Raw genomic sequence first — 22040 nt, 5'->3', positions numbered from 1 at the left:
AGTTGGCCCCACAGCAAAAGCTGAACTTTTCACTTTGATAATTTACATCAAAACCTATACACAACTTCTCATAAATCTACTGTAGGTAACAGTAACAAGTCTTGTGTAACTCTGAATATATATGAACTTGTAATAATAAACCTCTAACAATTTGTATCTTAAACACAAATAGCCTGCTAATAATAAGATTTGCTAAGGTTACAGCAACATTAACGACAACACTTTTATCCAGCAATCAGTAAAGCAAGCCACTCATTTTTGAGTTTTTTTTTTTTTTTGCCAAATGAGTATTAAATATACTGTTGTAGGTCTGATAGCTCTCACTTACTCATTGAAAAAATTACATCTGAATTCTAATACAATCCTAAAAGTAACATAGATTAAATAAAATACTCAAAAATAACACAATTTAAATAAAACATGTACAACATACAGTTGGGTGAAAACGTTTGGGCACCCTTGGTCAAAATTCCTGTAACTATGAATAACTTAGTGAGTAAAAGATGACTTGATTTCCAAAAGGCATAAAGGTAATGATGCAAAATGCTTCTAGTGCTAAGGGATTCTTGGGCTGTCCACTATGCATGTCTCTTTTGAGGTCTATCCACAGATTTTCGATGATTTTTAGGTTGGGGGACTGTGAGGGCCCTGGCAAATCCTTCAGCTTGTGCCTCTTGAGGTAGTGCATTGTTGATTTAGAGGTGTGTTTAGGATCATTATCCTGTTGTAGAGGCCAGTCTCTTTTCACCTTCAGCTTTTTTTTTTTTACAGACGATGTAATGTTTGCTCATAGAATTTGCTGGTATTTAACTGAATCCATTCTTCCCTCTACCAGTGAAAGGCTCCCCTTGCCACTGGCTTCGACACAAGCCCAAAGCCTGATTGAGTCGTGCTCAACAGTTGGAGAGGTGTTCTTTTGATGAAATTCTGCACCATTTTTTTTCCAAACATAACTTTGCTCATTGTGGCAAAAAAGTTATCGTTTATATTCGTCAGTTCACAGGACTTGTTTCCAAAATGCATCATTTTTGTTTAGCTGTTCCTTTCCAAACTTCTGACACTGAATTTTGTTGTGAGGAAAGCTTTTCTTCTGATGACTCGTCCATGAAGGTCGAATTTCTTAATTACATTACCGACTGAGGAAAACGGCTACCAGAAAATGCTTTGCTATCCTCTTACAGCCTACTCCTGCTTTCTGGGCATCAGTTACTTTAATTATCAGAGTTCTAGAGGAGCCCATGGCTGCTGATTATTGGCACAAGGTTTGAGGAGATGGAATATTTAAAAAGCTTGAAATCTGCATCACATGGCCTTTCCTAACGATGATCATAACGAGCCATAGCAAGCTAACTAATGTCTGAGACTTAGGTAAAAGTTACCTGAGACCTCAATTGTCTTGGGATGCTCAAACTTTTGTATGGTGCTGCTTTCCCTTTTCACCCTAAACTTTTATAAAGCAAAAATAAAACACTTATCTTGCTTAAAATGCTGAAAAGAAGGTTTCGCACCACACACACACACATACATATTTTTCACTATTCATTACAAATTAAATCACTCCAATACAGCAGGGGGTGGTATTTGCGAGACGAGACTATCCATGTCTGTCAGTTCTACAGACAGCTAGCCTGCTAGCTAACAACAACAGAAGATCCCGGACAACTAGTGTTATATTTTAACCCAACATAAAGGTGAGTCCGTCGATAAATAAAACTTAATGCAGCAATGTAAGGACAAACGACCTAAACTCACACAATAAAGGCTGTCGTGTTGTACACTGACTTGCAGTTTTTGCGGAATGTTCCCCGACCTTTTTGTTTGGCTTAGGTTAGCTGCTACAGGAACAGGGCTAACTCGCCAACTAGCTCGATTGAGCTAGCTAGTGGTCTCTCGTTAGATTGTTTAGATTATTTGACTGCAGGTATTTATTTATATTTAACAGTATCAGACCCTAGTAATCGATGCATGTGTTTTCCTCTATAATCACACTTGTGTTTCCGTGTAGCCAAAATAAAGAATCAATTCAAAGTAAGATACCACTGTCGATTATCTGTATTGTTAGCAGGTTAACTACCTGCTACTGTCACCGCCTACAATCACTGCAAAGTCTGAGTTTCTGGTCCCAGCAACAGTCTGCTACATTTAAAAACGTAGTGGGTTAACGTAATAGAAAGACGTTAAGTATTATATATCTATATAGATAGATAGATTGAATTATATATTTAAAAAAAATAAATATATATGGATATATATTGATAAAGATATAGATATATATTGATAAAGATATAGATGTATATTTGATATTGATATAGATATTGCTGTGGGGTTATTGTAATGTGTGTGTGTGTGTGTGTGTGTGTGTGTGTGTGTGTGTATATGTATATAGGTATGTATGTATGTATGTATGTGTGTGTGTGTGTGTGTGTGTGTGTGTGTGTATACACACACACACACACACACACACACACACACACACACACACACACGTTTGTGGTTCATACATAGATTTCGGGAACAAGAGAATTAACATCCTGGGCCAGCATCAGATTTTCTCATTACAACAACTGCATGGATAATTTATCGTAGTAGGTTTAGCCGTAGAAGTGCTTATGTTGGATTGTTCTGTTTTCTCAAGTAATGGTTAACTAAGCTGCACAGGAACTGGTTATTTGACCAGCTTTCATTTATAATTATCTGGGTAGAGAATGATGTGGTAAAGTTCAGTCTGACCCTGAGGGAGAGAACAGTGAATGAGTCAGGTTCACTGGAAATGGACCAAAAACTGCAGCAGTCAGTTATCTCCTATAATGACACATCTTCTTACTAATAAGAGGTTTTTTTTGTATCTCCCATGCATCCATACTGGTGGTGAACATATTAACATGAACACAAGTATAATCTAATGCATTAACGCACAATATTCCTGCCAGAAAAAATGTCCAATATGAAGATTATAATGTTCATATTTTTGCTTTGTCTGTGAGTGTGAGATCTATAAAAATGCCTCTCCACAGTTTGTGTTGCAGTGGTTACAAACTGGTTACATTAAATAAAGTAGGTAACTAAGGTGTCTACGTCTTACTCTTAAGGAAAATTGTAAAAGGTAAAAAATATATGCTTCCGGCCAAGACTTCTTGCTCACATACTGGTCATGCATTTGAAGTAATCAGATATAACATTAAAGGATATACTGGCAACTGGTAAGTGTTATCTGCAAGGCAAGACTGTCTTGCAGTAGTTGCAGTCTTTTTAGCTGCCTCGTTGCCCATTTTGGCCATTTTGCCAAGCCCAAAACCTGCCACACAGCAGATTTGAAATGGACTTTAGTTGAGGTTCCTCCTGACTTCATCTTTTTGCTTTCTACATACACTGAGTATACATTGCACAGTTTAGCTGAGTTCTTTTTTAGTTTGTTGACCCAAAGCAAAAATACCTTTTGAGCTTGCCATTTTGCAAACAGTTTAAAAAAAGAAATGTCATTTGGATGATGATGAACTACGATTTAAGTCTCAAATCAGTTTTCAACCCAGAGGCACAAATTTTTGTATAAACTTTTGTTCCATCCCTGGTTAGTGAAGTATTTTCATACTGAATAACAAATGTTATGGATGTTTTCTTCAGGTTAAGGCTGGGTGCTTTGGTTGAAATCATTATCACAGTGTTATATCATTATATACCACAATATGGCAAATTCATGTAAAATGAACTGTGTTCCACTGCTGTGATTTATCTGAGACCAAACTATTTGTATGTGTCAAACATAAACTAGTCAGAAGTCCGATGAGTCAGAAGTAACCTGCATGCTTTTAATGACATGACTAGATGGTTTTTTGTGACATTAGTAAGTTTAGAGAAAAGTAATTTAGATGATTGCCCATCTGGCAAGAAACAAAGAGTTGGAAGTTGGTTGTCTTTGGTTTGAACTTGAGGTCAAACCAAGGTTTGTTGATCATAAAATTCATTTAAAATATCATACTCAGTTTCAATAATACAAATAATTTGAATGAGTTCCACACAGAGAGGTACACAGATTTAAAATTTTGTATAGAAAGTGCTGTTATTGGATTGTTGCTTTTCATGGGGAGATACCTTGAGCTGAAGTATCAGCATTGGTATCAGAAAAGAAAACCATTGGATCATTGCACTCCCAATAAAGAGAATTAACATGTATCATAAGAATACTGTGGTTGACTTATGGTAACTGTTTTATGAAATAATGTTGACCCTCTATGCAACTGACCAACACTGGCAAGTGTTGGCTAATTGCCAGTATATTGGCAAATGTGGATTTCAAACATTTTACCAAAAGGTTTTCGCTATGTTTCGGAGCTTCTTGTGTTAGGAAAATGGATACAATCCAGTCGCACTTCTCTTGAATTACAAAAGGTTGCCAGTGGCAGAGACTTTCTCTGATCACCTGTATGATATTAATTGAACCATCACTTAACTCTAGTTTGCTTAAGAGCCTGTCTGTGTTACACAGCAGTTAATAGGCATGAATACCTGGAAAGTTTAGGCAAACCAGATAAAGATTGTTTCACGTCTGTTCATTGTAGTTTCCAAGAGAAGTAAAACCAATAGTTCTACTAAAAGAAACAAAAACTAACTTATTGTAATAATTGTAATAATTGTAAATGAATATAGATTTAGTGACTGGACTATTTGCACTATTTGCACTTTTGCAGCCTTGTGCAGAATTGTCTGTCCTTGCAGGTCAACATGTCGAGTGTTAGTGTTTGTAATGGTATGAACCAGGTGACTTGAGACATTAGATATGCATTGAGGTCTCTCCTCCTTTTAACCTCCCATGCCTGGTGAAGTGAGGAGGGTTTTAGTGAGGAAGTACAGGCAGGAGGAGAAGCCTGGGTGCTAATGCTTTTTTGGCCTGTCAAATCCCCTTCAGTGTAATTGTAGGTCTGCACAAAGTCAGGGATGAGAGCGAGGCGCGCTGATCGCTGGAGCAAAATCAATAGTTCATACCTCTCTGAGATTGAGTTTTTAGGAAACGAAGAGCACCGTGACCAAGGGCAGAATATGAAATCACTCCCACAGAGGCCCAACCCGCGGTGTGCAATCGATCCCCGGTCCCTGTACCAATTATAGTTTTAAGGTTTGCCTTTGGCTTACTGCAGTCTTCAAAGACCAAAGCTTTGGAAATAGACATTGTGTTCACTGACACTTAAACAAGGGTTGCAATTTTTTCATACCCCTTGGAAATTGCTGTCTGAAATGCCTCCATACCTCCAGTCTTTAATTTATAGAGCAGAGATTGATTTCTCCCTCTTTTTTGGTTGGTAAAGTTAAATGTCAGGGGAAAAAAGCATTGTGGTCACACCTGCAACCTTATGTATCATATTTTCACAGATAAACATTCATAAATTTTAATTGTAATTTCAGAGGTGTAGAGGATTTAGTTTTTCCACCTACAAATCAAATTCCATATTCTTTTCCTGATTTTTGCATTTCATACATCTTATTTTGTTGCTGTGTCATCTTGGACTCCTGAAAATGTAGTTCATATTAGTCAAATTAGTGCTAACTTGCTGGGCAGCAGGAGTTGCACTATTACATCCTTGTATCAATCAAGTCTCCTCATACAATATGACATATCACTGGATTAGAAAAGATTTGCATCATGTTACTAAACCATGGGAATTTTGGCTGTGTTTGTGCTGGTAGGTACTAGGTTAGTGCAGCCATAAATTGTTCTGGTTTGGCTTCACAGGATCAGTGTAGAAAAGTCAAAAAGCTTAATTTACTTCTCTCTAAAATTGTGATGATTTAAAGGTTCATAAGATTGTTTTCCTTTCCTAGATCTCCTAGATTTTGAATTGACATTTGTTAAATATTTTTGCTGTATGCTGTTTGATGGATTTTGATTGTAGCCCTTATAGTTTTCAGAACCTTGCCAGGTGTTAGTTTTTGCTCAGATCATTGGACAGAGATAATAAATACACAGTGGGGTCCAAAAGTCTGAGACCACTTCACCATTCACATCAATGGGAAATTGGTTTCAGACTTTTGGACCCCCCTGTATATTGGTGATAAGTGTGTAGATTGTCTGGTTAAAGTTCAGCTGACAACTATAAGAATTTATATCTCTGCCTTTGACCTCTACTGGTGGTATTTTTTGTTTTGTTTTTGGAAACTGAAGTGTCCTTAATCGATACATCTTCCACAGTTTTGTCGGTGTAAGTTGTTACTGATTGTGAGTCATGTGAAGAGAGAGAAACTCTTATATTGTAATCCTTAAAATTTCGTCCCTGGTTGACTGTGACACCTGTGGTTTCCTTCTTAACAGCGAGTGCAGTTTAATACCACAGCATAAACTCGTTCAAATTTTAATGTGAAGCAGCAACAGAAGGAAATGTTCATTTTGCATTAGCAGTAACCTAATACAGCTCTGACACAGCGTTTGGAGAGCAAACAGTTAAAGTTTAAGCTGATATGCGATAAAATTGTGCTGTATTACATGCAATAATAGTTTTCCTGAGATTTCCAGTATGTAGGTAGGCAATCTCAATCCATTGTTGGAATGGTGCCACTACCAATAAAAATACAATGTAGAGAGATAATTACTGAATATAAATACATTTAATGGCTATTGCAGAAAAAACAAAGACCATGCAGAGTATCAAAAAAGAGGTCTGATTTCATGAAAATCTTTCATGCTATTCAGCTATTTCACTGTTAATGGACTACCTGTCCTTACATCTGTGTTCAGTTCACGGGAAGAGGAAACTGCACATGAGTTAAACTGCAAGGCCTTATATTTCAGTGTAGTCTGCATCTTCATCAGAGTCCTTTCCAAGAATCTGGATTTGATTTCTCTCTCATACCTCTTTTTAGATTTTTCTTTTGTCTCCATCTTACCTCTTTTTCTGGCAATTGATCTTTTCGAGTGGTCCCGCGGACCCATCTTTCATTCGCCACCCGTTTTTCCATTTGGCTTCTCTATCACTTTACTTTTCATTTTCTTTCCCCCTACCACCTTCCTATATCTTCATTGTCTCGCTCCATCTTACCAGTTGCCACTGTTAAAGAATCAAGAAGATTGGTTGGTTCTTCATTTATTGGATTTTGTAAAGACAGACTTGAAACTGGGCAGAGCCGAGCATCTTACGTGGATTGTTTTGTGTTGGTTAGACTCAGTAATATAATCGGAGCAGTGAATAACTTCAGTAAGACAACAAATATTCTTCTTAGTCAACTGAGGTCACATTAGGCTTAATATCTGGCCTTTAATCAGGACAAAGACGCCTATTCGGAGTCCTAACGTTCGTATATACTTTGTTAGTTACACTCAAATTTTCCCATAAAGACCCATTTTTGCCTCAAGAATAGGTTGTTTTTCCTCCTCCACCTAGCTCATCGTCCACTTTGACTGTGACTTAGTTGTATCACTCAGTTCCAGCAAGTTTTATCAGGATATTCATGCTATGAACATCCTGTCCTGTCCAAGAAGGTGTTTTATTGTGTAAAGATCTGATGACTATAGGCTATTGTACTGAGCTGTTACTGGGTTTGAAGATATTGTAGAAAATCATATCCCAATTCCAATGTATGTATTAAACGTTATTGTGCTAACAAGAAAAAAGATTAAAGTCTTGCTTTGATAAAGCAGAATAGGACAAAAGTCACGAACATCTGTGTGTATACTGAATTTCAGCTGGAACAATGACAACACCTTTGTTGGTGCATCAAGGATTTGTGGGGGCTTTAAGTGTGCTCAGCAATAAAACATGAATTCTCATTTTAAGAGCACTACAAATCTGTTTAACTGTGTTGTGAAATGTTGCATGCATTCAGATTTCAGTCTGCTCAGATTTTACAATTCACACAGTCGCTAAGCAGCATCACTGTCAGTGTATCACCTCCATTCAGTATAATCATAAGGAGCAGAAGCTCAACTCCCAGCTGTCACAATTTGTTACACTGCATTTTTCCCCAAATTGAATTTATGGATGAAGACATTAAAGGCTTTGGGTGTGAGAAAGAGGTACCGATGTATGGAGGGTTAGAGGACTGATGAAATAGAGGGAAAGATATTGAACAGTGGAAAAAATAGGCACAGTATAAGGGAAAGAAACTGACTAGTATTATGTAGAAGCGATATGGTGAAATGCATTGCAGTGGTCAGCCACTGACCTTGTAGTAAGAGGAAGAAGTTTTATTACTCTGGCATTGTGACTAGATGGTTTCAAGTGCAGGGAAATGTATCCTTATCCCCCACTAGGGATGTTGCTAGTGACTAATTTCCCTGTCGAATTATCAGAAATTTACATTTAGAGTAGTCGACCAGTCTAAAAGTAAGAATACACTCAGAAAACAGTCAAAATTTTAATTTATAAGGTTAAACATTGTCCGAAAAAATATTGCCTGTATTTACGAAACGCTCCATTCGAGTGGTTATATGCAAGTTTATTCTGATGCAGCCTGCATACAACCTTTATTTTCAATTTCTAAATCAAAGTACTGCCCAACTGGACCGGTTTTAAAAGGGGAGAGGGGGGCTGCCATCTGTGGTGGGTAGATCTGTAACATCTTAGGCGCAACAGTTAAGCAGCGTTGTACATTAATAAACTATTAATAATTAGTTTAACAACCAGTATTTCTGGTGCTGACTAGTGAGGGTAGCAACGTTTAATCTTTTAGACAACGTATTGCACACATCTCTATCCTCTACCAAAGGTGTAGAATTGGGGGCAATGTGTGCAGTGTCTTCATGCTCCATCATGCTCCATTTCTCCTTCGTTGCACTTCAAGTGCAATCATTTGAAATTCCTTCTTTACATTCTCTAGAATTGCTTATTCTGGTTATGATCATGCGTGCCTGGAGCGTGTCCCAGCACACAATAGATAGATATCTTAATTGCAAATATAATTTAAAAAAAAGAATACTGTATGCTTTTTGTGTGCCTTGTGTCTTAGGTAAAATTTGTGAGCTAAAAATAATTGTATGTGCAATCCGGAATCCACGAAAACACCAAAACCAACAATTCATTAGGTTATCTCTCAATACTTTGATGCTCTTTCAGCCCCAGCTGCATTGGTTCCTTCTTAATCTGTAAATCTTAAAAACAGTTCACAAATATTGCTTTATCTTTTTTAAAAAGGGCTTGATAAATTCCTAAACAGCTGGCCATTGTAATCTTTAGAAAACTTTACTCAAAACTGGACATTTTGGATTTGAATTCTAGATAAAATGAGGTTTATAACCATTCATAGCACATTGCAAAAGGCAGGTGTATTGAAACAAACTATTTTCAATGCTGGGTTAATACGTGGTGGTGCTGTAGTGAATATTTACAGCAGCAGGATGGTCTATGTGGGTATGACTCAAAATAAACCACAATGTTCATACTAATGAAAGAACATATTCAGTGCAACAGTGTAGCTCACTTAAGTGTTTTTAGTAAGTTCTATGGCACAGAGAAGTAAGATACTGTATATCAGTCTTTGGCTGCACAGGAATACACTGTTTGTTTGGTCTTTTAGTGGGATTTGGTGAAAATAACAAAAATATAAAATATATTTATACATATCACCGGTTTTATACTTAATGTGTAGATTTTACACTTGTGGGACATTTTTTTTGTGGTGTTTGGAATTATGAGATCTCAGTAGTACAAGACAATTTCAAGGCCAAGTCTAAACCTTGAACAGATTATGTCTGCACAAACGCATCTGTGAAATGTAAACCATACCAAATTATTTTTCTTATTTATTTTAAAGGCCAACCCAAATAGATCTACCCACACTAACATTTCTTTGTAAAACTCTGTATGGAATCCTGTGGATTGACATAAGTCTGTCAGAATGCTGCAATCCTTATTTACCTTGTAATTTGTATGTTTTCTTGTCAACTCTTGAAGCTCAGTGCAGTTTGTTGTTGCAGTTCACAAACAACTAAAATGCTGTAGGAATAGAGCTATATTTTCAAAGTTTTGTTTTACAGGTCTTGATTGTGACCTTTCACTGCATCATGGCATCTCCCATAATTTTCATCCAAATGAGCTCCATATCTAAGAAACAGAGACAAAAATCAGAATCTCATAGAGAGGATTAAATATTTTGTGGTATCAAATGGTCACTGCTGACCTGCTAAAGCTCTTGAAGAGAGCTAGGCATCAGGGTTGTTGCATACTGTTGAAGATTGTTAGGGTTAGTGTGTGTATATTTGGAGGAGGGAAGTGTGCATCACAAATCTGCAAGGCCTGCCCGTGTGACTTGAAGGTAAAGCGAACCTTGGATTTGGCCAATGGCTACAACTCCCACCACAGTCCTGGGAGACAGCTTGTTTATTTACAGTTCATTTTTGAGACTTAATTGCAATCGCAGCAGCTATTGATCTTAGAACAAGCTTGGGCCATCGATCTCCTGCTGTCCCCCGATGGGTCGTGGACAATTCATCTAGCCCCAACACAACAAACCTTAACGGCAGGCAGTTTTGCCACATGAGTTAAAAGATATTGAGTGCTAACGGGATTAATGAAAGATGCAGTGCCTGTGTGTTGCATCACAATGAGCTGTGCTTTGTTTAAAGAGGCAATCTCAAAGATTTTCATTCTAATTAATGTCTGTTAATTCACTGTCTATTAACGAATAAGGTAACACAATGGTGACTCAGCTTACTGCCCGCTGATGAAAGTATTGCAATATTTATGTATTTGCAGTATTAAGAACTGGGTGTCTGTGGCAACATTCCTGGAAAAAATGCTGTATTAAGTTACTGCTAATGCAAACTGAACATGTCCTACAGCCGCAGCTTCACATTAAATGCATTTAACTGGCAAAACACGAGTTGACTTTTATTATGAAGTAGTCACAGAAATGCAATGTGTTTGTCAGTGACCTCAGCACTTACTGCTATTGTTCATCAAAAACGTGTCTACAAAACAAGACAACGGTAATTTTGGGCATTTTTGGAGAGTGAATCAATTTGAAATATTGCGGGGAGTAATGGAACAAGGAGCAGCCACAGTGAGCTGTTAGATGTAGAGTTGCAGGTGACAGGCTGCACACATCCACCTTCTCAGGCACGTAACCAACTCCTTTCACGGTGCCCTGCTGTTCGCAGTTTCACGTTGTGTGCATCATAAAATCAGATCACGGTTGCTCACAGAGTGATGGAAAAAGGACAATTATTGCCTGACTTCTTTATTTAAAAAGATAGTAGTTTGTTTTGCTGCCTCCAGAATTCTGTGACCTGTACTATTAAACCACATTTCTGTTAACCTGTAGTAACCACCAGTAACTACAGGTTAAAATCAAACAGAGATTAAATATTCGAGATTGCCACTGGGCATGGTCTTCTGTGTGGTGGGTGATTATTTGCCTCTGTGTTAGCAGAATGTGTTCCAGGCTAAACAGGAATTTCAAGGAACTTCAAGGAGATGGGATTTATATTCCTGTGTGATCAGTTAATCACACCCATACTGTCTGTTTCTAAGGGGGCAGACTGCTTCCAACTGGTGTGTACTGATGCAGATGGATGTCAGCACTGAACGTTGACGAGTGGATGTGACTGATTCCTACCCCTCACCCTCTCGCCCCCCGACACCTTCTGTCACGCTGGCAATGTCAAGAGTCCCGAGTCCCCCTCCCCCTGCGGAAATGTCCAGCGGGCCTGTGGCCGAGAGCTGGTGCTACACACAGGTAAAATTACCCCACGGTGAACATTGTTGTCTTAACCTAAAATTAACTTTTGTCTCCTTGCTGTTGCTGATTTTTTGCATTCACCCGTCAGATCAAAGTGGTGAAGTTTTCTTACATGTGGACCATCAACAACTTCAGCTTCTGTCGTGAGGAGATGGGCGAGGTCATCAAGAGCTCCACCTTCTCTTCTGGGGCCAATGACAAGCTGAAATGGTGGGTGGGCAAGGGGCAGCCTTGTTTTATCATATTCTAATCTCCAGTATTTGTGGAATGTGCTGCACAGGAAGTGGATTGTTGAGAAACTCTAGAAAGTCCCACCCTGTTTTATTAGTGTTACAAACACCAATGGTAATGTTATTATTGGCGTTCTGTCCTATTAAAGCGTTTTTAAGCTGACCTCCAATTTGAATCTTTTATCAAGCAAAGCAGAACCTTTTGAAATCCCAATGAGATCCATATATAATTAAAATTGGTTTCCAAAGAGAAAAGTACCCAAATGGTGAATGACATGGAGATGCGCTTATAAACCAAATAAAACTCTGGTGACATATTGTAAACTAAAAATATTAAACGGTGTAATTTGTCTAATCCTGGCTTTAAACTTGTACCATTTAAACAAAAACTGTTGGCGAATATTTGCTGGCCATGTTCAGTTGCAATTAAGAGAAATAGTAATAAGTATTTTTCATTTATTACAATTGTACGCATGCCATACCATAATCAAAATAACTATCTCTACCTGCCCTGGTCTTAATGGCATCTAATGAAATAATTTTTTAATTAAAATTGTAACATTATACCAAACATGAATGCAGTTTTACAAATCATAAATTTGATCAGGTCACTTTGGCATATCAAAATATCATATCTATTCAGGATATCACTGATAATAAATAGTTAATACATTATTACCTCTATCCCCTTTACTAGAGATCTTAACTGTTGCACCTTCCACCACCATCAGGTGTTTGCGAGTGAATCCCAAGGGCCTGGATGAGGAGAGCAAAGATTACCTGTCTCTCTACCTGCTGCTGGTCAGCTGTCCGAAGGCTGAGGTGCGCGCTAAGTTCAAGTTCTCCATCCTCAATGCCAAGGGAGAGGAGACCAAAGCCATGGGTGAGTCAGCTTGTTAGAACAAATTTTTTAACTGCGACAGAAGCCATGTAAGAGTCATATTCTAGATGTAACATTCCTCTGTGGAGTTAACAATTTTCCACTTTTTAAAAAAAGCACCTTTTATTTGGACCACCCTCTCTCAACCTGTGACTTCTGTCTGCAGAAAGCCAGAGAGCATATCGCTTTGTCCAGGGGAAGGACTGGGGCTTTAAAAAGTTTATCCGGAGAGACTTCCTCTTAGATGAGGCCAATGGTCTTCTACCTGACGACAAGCTCACGCTCTTCTGTGAGGTAGCTGCCTAGTCCTGTTAAACTCTTCTTGGTTTATACCTTTTCTCATTACAGTGCAATTTTTATAATGCATACAGAACATTTTGTCTTGTATCTCGTTTAATTTCTCACCCTCAGGTGAGTGTGGTACAGGACTCAGTCAACATATCTGGGCAGAACACCATGAACATGGTGAAGGTGCCTGACTGCCGGTTAGCAGATGAGCTTGGGGGCCTGTGGGAGAACTCGCGCTTCACAGACTGTTCCCTGTGTGTTGCTGGCCAGGAGTTTCAGGCCCACAAAGCCATCCTGGCAGGTACAGACATGAGTCAGACACACCCCATCTATTTTCTTCGTTCTTTATTTTTATTCCTCCATATGTGTGTGTGTGTGTGTGTGTGTGTGTGTGTGTGTGTGTGTGTGTGTGTGTGTGTGTGTGTGTGTGTGTGTGTGTGTGTGTGTGTGTATACAGTTAGGTACAAAAGTATTTGGACAGTGACACAATTTCCGTAATGTTGCCTCTGTATATCGCCATATTGGATTTGAAATGAAACCATCAAGATGTTATTGATTGAAGTGTAGACTTTCAGCTTTAATTCAAGAGGTTTAACAAAAATATTGTGTTAATGTTTAGGAATTACAGACATTTTTAATCGTAGTCCGTCATTTTCTGAGGCTCAAAAGTAATTGTTTCCTTGTTATTTCATGACAAATTAGGCAGATAAAGGAGGTTAGAGTTGATTCCAAGTGTTGAACAAATCTATCAAACAGATAGCTTAAGGAGTGGGCAAATCAACAATTTGGTACATTCTTAAAAAGAAGGAATGCACTGGTGAGCTCAGCAACACCAGGCCTGGAAGACCTCAGAAGAAACTAAAGTGGATGATCGCAGAATTCTTTCCTTGGTGAAGAAAAATAACCCTTCACAACATCTAGAATAATAACAGAAGACTAAAGAACAGAGAGGCCAGATTAGACTTTGCAAAAAAACATCTTAAAAAAAGCCTGCCCAGTTCTGGAAACAAGATTCTTTTGGCAGATGAAACAAAGATGAACTTGTACCAGAATGATGGGAAGAAAAGAGTATGAGGAAGGAAAGGAGCAGCTCATGATCCAAAGCATACCACATCATCTGTCAAACATGGTGGAGGAAGTGTTATGGCATGGTCATGTATGGCTGCCAATGGAGCTGGTGCTGATGTTTATTGATGCGTCTGCTGGGCTATACTATCTGCTCAGATTCAGCAAAATGCTGCAAAACTGATAGGACGGTGCTTCATAGTAGAGACTGATAATGACCCAAAACATACTGTGAAAGCAACCCAAGAGCTTCTCATGTCAAAGAAATGGAATATTTTTCAATTCCCAAGTCAGTCATTTGACCTCAACCCAACTGAGCATGTTTTTCACTTCCTGAAGACAAAAATGAGGGCAGATAGATCCACAAACAAGCAGCAGCTTAAGGCAGCTGCAGTAAAAGCCTGGTAAAGCAGCTCAAGGGAGCAAACTCAGCATTTGGTGGGGTCCAGACATAAGGCAGGCATTGACTACAAAGGATTTTTATCCAAGTATTAAAAATAATCATATTTCTAATTATGTTGGTTTGTCCAATTACTTTTGAGCATCTTAAATGAGGAACTGTATAGAAATTGCTGTGATTCCAAAACAGTTAATACGATATTTTAGTTAAACCCCTTAAATTAAAGCTGAAAGTCTATACTTCAGTCACATCTTGATGGTTTCATTTGAAATCCAATGTGGTGTTGTACAGAGGCAAAATTGTGAAAATTGTGTCACTGTCCAAATACTTATGTACCTAACTTGTACCTAACTACATATATAATGTATGTATGTTTTCTGACTTTTGTTTGATCCCACAATTACTCACACATTAAAAAATTTCCTGTTGTGCTAATCTTTCTCTATATCACTGGTTTCAGCACGCTCCCCTGTATTCAGTGCCATGTTTGAGCACGAGATGGAAGAAAGCAAAAAGGTGAGCCCAAGGTCTAAAAGCTTTTTTATTCTTAGAAATAAATTTGTTCTGTTGCGGTGGCTCAACAGCTCAGATTTTCACTGCTGTGTTGAGGAGTTAAAGTGAGTGAAGGATTGTGTGCTGTCAAATGGCCACAGCAAAGAGCTGTTTGGTGAAACTGAATGATAGCGCACCTGAAATGAAATTGTTCTGCCGTACTTGAGGGTCAGGATTCATCCTTCACTGACAAAGCTGGTGAAGCAGAGAATTGCTTTTTTTCCCATTTGTGCACATGTGAGAGTAAGAAATGAAATGCAGAAGGTGCCCAAATTTTTTTTTATTTTATTTTATCTTATTTTTTATTTAAACCAAGGGCAATTTTTGGATTTATCTTGCAAACTTTGTGAAAGATTAAAACATTTCACTCACTAATGAATATATTTGAAACATAAACGGATAATGTGTTTAAGAAAATTCAACTAAATTGAGTCTTTGCAGGAAAGGTTTTTATTTCTGATTTTGCTGCAAGCTTACATGCACATACTTGATCTTTACTGATCGTGACCACAAATATTGCATATGTTTTGACTTTTAAAGTCTCAAACCAGTAGCACTCATCACATTTTCTGCACCAAAGGGCGGTCATGTTGCTTTCTGCCAGTCTCACACCTACTCTGTGGTTTGATCTTACAAGATTATCTTTTTTGCAGTCCTTATAATAGTCACCAATACCCCAAGAGAAGAGCACCTTCCTTACCAGATGAGCAGGAAAGCTCAACAGATATGACTAATAATAACTTCTTATCCTATTTAAATAAAGAGAATGTATTGACTTCAGTAGCTGTGATTTACAGCCCCATAAATAATTAAGTGTAATTTGTTACTTTCCCCAAATTTACTATTGCATGAACAATCTTGAGCCATAATAAGATCTTTATTCACAGTCCCATTTCTAAATGTCAGCAATAGAGGTATAAAAAGATGATGTATAGAAAAAAAAATAAGAAAACAAAAGGACATACTGTAGTTGAAGCTCATGTTATGGTGAAATGTTTCAATCGAATCTTTTTATTTCTTGTCTGTTGTCAGAACCGTGTGGAGATCAATGATGTGGAGCCCGAGGTTTTCAAAGAGATGATGTGCTTCATTTACACAGACAAGGCTCCCAACCTGGACAAGATGGCTGATGACTTGCTGGCAGCAGCTGACAAGGTAATATAACAGTACAATACTAGATCAGTATATTTGGACACATTAAGACAATGTTACTTGATAGATGGGCAGTATTTTTGAAATTGGAATCTTTAAAATCTTCTTCACTTTTTTGGGAATATGGCGGGAATTGGAAGTAAAGAAAAGGTTTGTTCGAACCTCGGGGGTATTTTAATTCTACTGAAACTTTAACTTTTCTTATCCCATTAAATCTGTTATAACTGTAGTAAAACCTTTCCACCCGAGTTGTCCTGCTACTTGGATTGAGCTGTATCTGTTATAAAAATTCAACCCACTGCCGCCATTTTTGAGAAGGTCGGAATATGTAAACAAAACGTGTAGTTTAGAGTATGCTTGAGTATCCGCAGTTTGAATTTTAGTGTCCTAAAATGTCAACATTTTAAATGTAAGGTGCAGTCACATTTGATCTGTGACTGTAGAATTTTTCCCTCATTCCACAACAACGTTTGGTATCATATGAAACTAAACTATGTCAACTTTCTAGCGATGCCAATCAAATCACAATATGAGAAATACAATTTCTTAACTCCAGAGGAATATCAGAAATCGAACTTCATTTTACGGCCACACAGACAAAATTTTACATTTTGGTTATGCTTTTTCATCAAAAACTGATATTTACATGATCAAAAGTACTTGAATTCAGTTCCTTACCTTCCTTTACAGTATCCCAGTTCATAGATAGGCTAGCTGGTTAGCATGCTAATTTCAGTAGAAGAAAAGAAGTGATAGAAAAAGAAGCAAAACAAGAGCTAACATTGTCGTCACTTTCCGCCGCTGGACACAGCTCTTGGTGAGTAAAGGAATAAAGTTTGATGCTGAACTCGCAATGTTTTTTCTAGACGGGTAAATAAACAGCTGTTAATGTTGGCTATGTAGCGCCAACAAAAACTTACATATAGCACATTTAAAAAAAGAACACAGTTTTGTACCCTCTGCTGGTTATACTGGGGTACGTAAGTACCAGATAAACTTAAAACCTCGGGATAGCTCTCAGCAAGGCATTGCTAATGAGTGGTCACATGATCCTGTACGTTGGTTCTCCGCCATGCGTAATGCAGAAGTCTTTGCTTCTTGTTTACCGCAAGCTTTAAGATTTTGGTGTACTAGCCAAATTCCATGTTTCTATAGCCATTGTGCAATAGAAAATACAGAATTTGGAGGTAAAATTTAAATTTCATATTAGTTTATTGTATTTAAAAATTCTCCCAAATGTCCTTTATCCATAGAACCCGAGGTTGTTCATTTTGGCCTTACAGTTGTGGAGCTATCACTGATTTAATTTCGGTATGTTTCTTCAGGCATGTTCGGTCATGCAGACAGCACCATACGCTACTACAGATATTAATATTGCAGTCTTGGCTGTATTTAATGTGACAAGAGTTGCACATTATTTTATTACAAGCATACACTGTGAGATTTCAGATATTCCATGAAAGGTAACAAGATGGACGGCACAAGTGCACAGTGTCTGCTAAACCTTAGTCCTGTTAGCCATCAGCTTTTTTGAGAAACAGTTGGCTGATTGCACATTGACCTCACTCCTTTGTGACGCCAAATGGGAGACTGACTGCTGAGTGAGCATTGACATGTTGATGTTATAGTCTAAAAAACTGGATATATTTATCTTTCTCTTTATTAGAGCTATGACATGACAGACAGTTGGGCCAGACTGTAATATTTGTAAACATCATCTGAACCGTCACAGCAAATTCCACATGAATACCAATGTGGAAAGACAGTGTTTTAATCTGCTTTCAGTATGCTCTGGAGAGACTGAAGGTCATGTGTGAGGACGCTCTGTGCACCAGTCTGTCTGTTGAAAACGCTGCTGAGATCCTCATCCTGGCTGACCTGCACAGCGCCGACCAGCTCAAAACGCAGGCCGTCGACTTCATCAACTAGTGAGTTCACACACAGAAAAGAGCTCGTCATCACACATAAGTGGATCTCCAGCACCGTTTTAAAAACTCACAGATCCACAGAGTCCACTGCACATGTTGTCTCTGTCGATTTGTTACATCTTTCTTCTTTATCTCCTCATCATTACCGATAGTACCAGGGCTCAGTCTCACCCTCTCGCCTCATATCTTGGTGTCACAGTTTATTGAATTTCACATGTCAAGTAGTTTCAAATAGTCTGTCTGATATTATTAAACCTTATCGAGGCTTCCTGAGGGATCAGGGCAGCCTGACTTCTTACTAGGTCTGCTGTCAAATCCTCTGTCGACTCAGATGAATGAGTGATAATATTTCTTCAGATTGCTTCTCTCCCCTAACAACACAAGATTCATTATTTATATTTACAGAGCTGAAACAATTAGTTGATTAGTGGATTGACAGAAAAACAATCAATCATCAACCTTTTTTTTAAATTAATGGATTAATCATTTAAGTCATTCTTCAACCAAAAATGCAGAACATTCTCCAGTTCTATCTTCTCAGTTGTGAGGTTTTGCTGCTTTTCTTATCTTGACTTATGTCAGCGATTCCCAGCCTGGGGCCGAAGGGGTCACAGGATGAATCTGAGGGGTTCATGAAATATTTAATGGGAAGGATTAAGAAGGGAAAAGAAACACTCGTGCTATAGAAATTTGAATTCTTATATGTAATCTTTGCTTTTTTTGTGAAATATTGGATAGTTTTACCTCTTTGGAATTGGAAATGTATTAAAAATTAATCTGTAAATTATGGACTTGTGATGCCGTTATTTAGGTCTCACAAGCCAAAAAGGTTGGAAAACACTGTTTTATGTTAGGATTTGGACCATTAGTTGAGACAAAACAAGACATTTGATATCATCATCATCTTCAGGACATTGTCACAGGCGATATTTTATAGCCCAAACAATTAATTGATTACCATCTTGGCCCAAATATAAGACAGCCCTAATTATGAGAAGGTTTTGAAGATAAAACACAATTTCACACTAGTCCTGTTGGAAAAATTTCCCTGTGGTACTTTTAATCCAAGGAGAAAAGAGTCTTTTTCTCCTTGGATTAAAAGAATTTTTTTGTGTAGAAGTAAAACATGAAATAATACTATTAAATCATGATGTAAATCTCTGTTTGTGAAGCTTGTCTCTCTGTCACATACTCACACACTCTGCTGTCAGGCTCCTGGAAGCCTTTGAAATGATTTTCTCCAGAAGTTATCATTTTTCAGACTTTTTGTTATTTTGAACTCTGCATCGTCTGTGACAGCAGTAATTCTTGGCTGCTTGACAGATGATTCAGTCCACAGTCTGTATCTGCAATAGAGAAGTTGCAAGACTCTTTTTTGCTTGTCATGAATTTATTTTCTCTGTAGCAGCAAAACACATTATACAAGCCTTCAGAAACTCCTGTACGTTAAACTGGGCTAAAAAAAAAACCCTTCTATAGCTGACAGACTCTGCAAGACTCAACTGGACTAGTATTTGGGCTTCAAGAGACTTGTTAGTTTAGCAACACTGATGCTACAAACAACCGTTAATGCAACATTCTCTGTATTCAAAAGGAATATCTGATCCTGTGATACTCAAATACAACAACACAACCCCCACTTTATCAAACATAATTTCCAGAAAAAATATAATTTTATTGTTCAGCCTGCTAGTGTAATCCAGAAAATAATGGTCAAATAAATTGATAATGAACATAATTTTCCGCCCTAAACTAATATTTGTTTTTTTTGTTTCTCTGCCTTTGCCTCACCGCATCCTCCAGCCACGCCGCAGAGGTGATGGAGACGGCCGGGTGGAAGTCCATGGTAGAGTCTCATCCTCACCTGGTGGCCGAAGCTTACCGCTCGCTGGCTTCAGCCCAGTGCCCTTTCCTCGGTCCCCCACGCAAGCGCCTCAAACAGTCCTAACAGCCTCAGAGCAAGGCGTCAACACACTCATACACACATACACACAAACACTTACACACATACAAACACCAAAACACACAGATCCCCCCTCAAACACAAAGGGACAACCTTTCCTCTTGCTGTTACCTACTACACTACCTACAGCCTCCCCCGAATCTCCCCCTTCAGCCCCATCCAAACCTGCTGTATTTAGTCTCTTCTAAAGATGGAGGGAAGAAGAATGAGGAGGAGGAGATGGAGATGGAGGACAGGGACAGGTTGGCTCGTGAAGTGGATTTTTGTCGTTTACAAAAGAACCACAGCACCCCCACCCTTTTTCTCCTCGGCTCTGGCATAGTGAGATCTGACATTGTACTCTTTTCTGTGTGTGAAAAGTAAATCCTTCGACATCCTGCTAGTTCGGAATCTGTTCAGAAGGAAGAACTGGACACAAGAAACCCAATAAGAGCAAAGTGTCTGAAAATGTCGGAGGCATAAAGGACAAGTGCAGATAAATAAAGTCTTTAACTGTCTATTTTATCATAAGGCTTCTTTTTGCTCTGTTCTTAGTGTTTGGATTTGAGCAGTCAGGAGAAGCCCCTTAAGGACACATGGGCCTGTGAGGGACTAAAGACGAAGAAGTGGGCCTGTTAGTTACAAACTAGAAGCCCCCTGAGAAAGACAACCAAGGGCTAGTCAAAAAAAGCAGATATGGGGCAAAATCATCAAATAATTTTCCCAAAGAAGGTTGGGAAAACATTGCACTAAAGTCACAGGTCACCCCTTGTCAACCCTTACCAGCAGTAAAGTAGAAATACTGTAGGCAAGCACACATTGAAGCAAGCTTCATGGACTGAAGAAGACCCAGCTGGATCACCAAGAACAAGTTCCCTTTAAGAAGATTTATCAGCAAGTGACACATCAACTCCCTTATAGAACTCTTCAAGTTTCATCTGCCTCCGTTTTTCATTTTTTAAATATCCGGAAATAAAAACCAGTATAGAGAGGATACAGAAAATAGCAATGCACAACTGGATATCATTCTTGGGGAAATAGTATTTTGTGTGTGGATCTGACTTTGTAGCCCTTGAGAGAAAATAAAATCCAAGGTGTCAACAGACAAACCAACCAGGAGACAACAAACGGAGGAAAAAAAATGTCAAGAAATGGTTACAAAATAACATTAGGATTCAGTCTGGCATGTTAATGTTCTTTTATGACAGATTTCTTATTTGTTTTTTCCTCAGAACTGTCATTTCTATTTTTTTCATAGGAATTTGTACAGACAGTAGTGTTTTTGAAGCTGTGTAAAACAAGCATTTTCAACCGTGAAATTGAAAAAAAGTGGACATGATTTCTTTGCAGGCATGAAGACTGAGGGGAAATGAAATTGAAATGAACACGTTTTAATGTTCAGAAAAGACAGAATGTGAAAAAAATGCACACCAAGTCAAACCACATGAAATACATTTGAAGTTATCATTTGAACCTGGTGGAAAATGGTAATTGATAGAAGGAACCATTGTTGTTTCTTTCCTGTAGATATCGCTGGTTATGAGAAGTGACACTTAGTTGTTGCCATTTTTTGTTCCCAAAAGAATAAACCACACCTATTTTGTATTGAATGCAATGCAAATTTTGTCTGGGTATTTTTATATGAATTATGTGATTGTATTGAATTGATTATTCTGAACTGTCACATAAAACAAAAGAAGATTCATTTGGAACCTGTAATGGGACTTCACAGAAGTTGATCAAATCAAAAGGGAAGAAATTTCAGGGAAAAACATGATGATTCATCTTTTTTGTTCAGGCCAGAGAATATTGGATATTGTTGCATCTTGTATTTTGCTTTATAAGAGAAATCCCAGTTTGTGGAAATTATTCAATTTCAGTGGCATATTATGAACAATTCTGGTTATCTTGTTTAGTTACTTTTTATAATATATGTTCATCA

The 22040-nt window shown here is 38.1% G+C and overlaps 1 protein-coding gene across 1 annotated transcript; it reads left to right on the top strand.

Annotated features, from left to right (window-relative positions):
- Positions 1-1579: 1579 nt before the first annotated feature.
- LOC120794347 (speckle-type POZ protein) lies at positions 1580-22002 on the top strand. Its single transcript, XM_040135332.1, has 10 exons — positions 1580-1691; positions 11454-11658; positions 11750-11871; positions 12623-12774; positions 12938-13065; positions 13183-13360; positions 14985-15040; positions 16109-16231; positions 18014-18156; positions 19960-22002. The coding sequence occupies exons 2-10, from the start codon at positions 11581-11583 to the stop codon at positions 20102-20104; spliced, it is 1125 nt and encodes a 374-aa protein (XP_039991266.1). The 5' UTR covers positions 1580-1691; positions 11454-11580; the 3' UTR covers positions 20105-22002.
- The last annotated feature ends 38 nt before the right edge of the window (positions 22003-22040 follow it).

The sequence above is a fragment of the Xiphias gladius genome, chromosome 9 (genome assembly GCF_016859285.1).
Source record: "Xiphias gladius isolate SHS-SW01 ecotype Sanya breed wild chromosome 9, ASM1685928v1, whole genome shotgun sequence".
Taxonomy (NCBI): domain Eukaryota; kingdom Metazoa; phylum Chordata; class Actinopteri; order Istiophoriformes; family Xiphiidae; genus Xiphias; species Xiphias gladius.
The sequence above is the reverse complement of the archived record's forward strand: the minus strand, read 5'-3'. Positions and strand labels throughout refer to the sequence as shown.

What these genes read in the sequence shown, in the direction of transcription:
- LOC120794347 (XM_040135332.1), top strand. Translation starts at nt 11,581, where the DNA reads ATGTCAAGAGTCCCGAGTCCCCCTCCCCCTGCGGAAATGTCCAGCGGG. An exon ending in GCCAATGACAAGCTGAAATG is followed by an intron (nt 11,872 to 12,622) that starts GTGGGTGGGCAA and finishes CACCACCATCAG; the next exon opens with GTGTTTGCGAGTGAATCCCA. An exon ending in CCACAAAGCCATCCTGGCAG is followed by an intron (nt 13,361 to 14,984) that starts GTACAGACATGA and finishes CACTGGTTTCAG; the next exon opens with CACGCTCCCCTGTATTCAGT.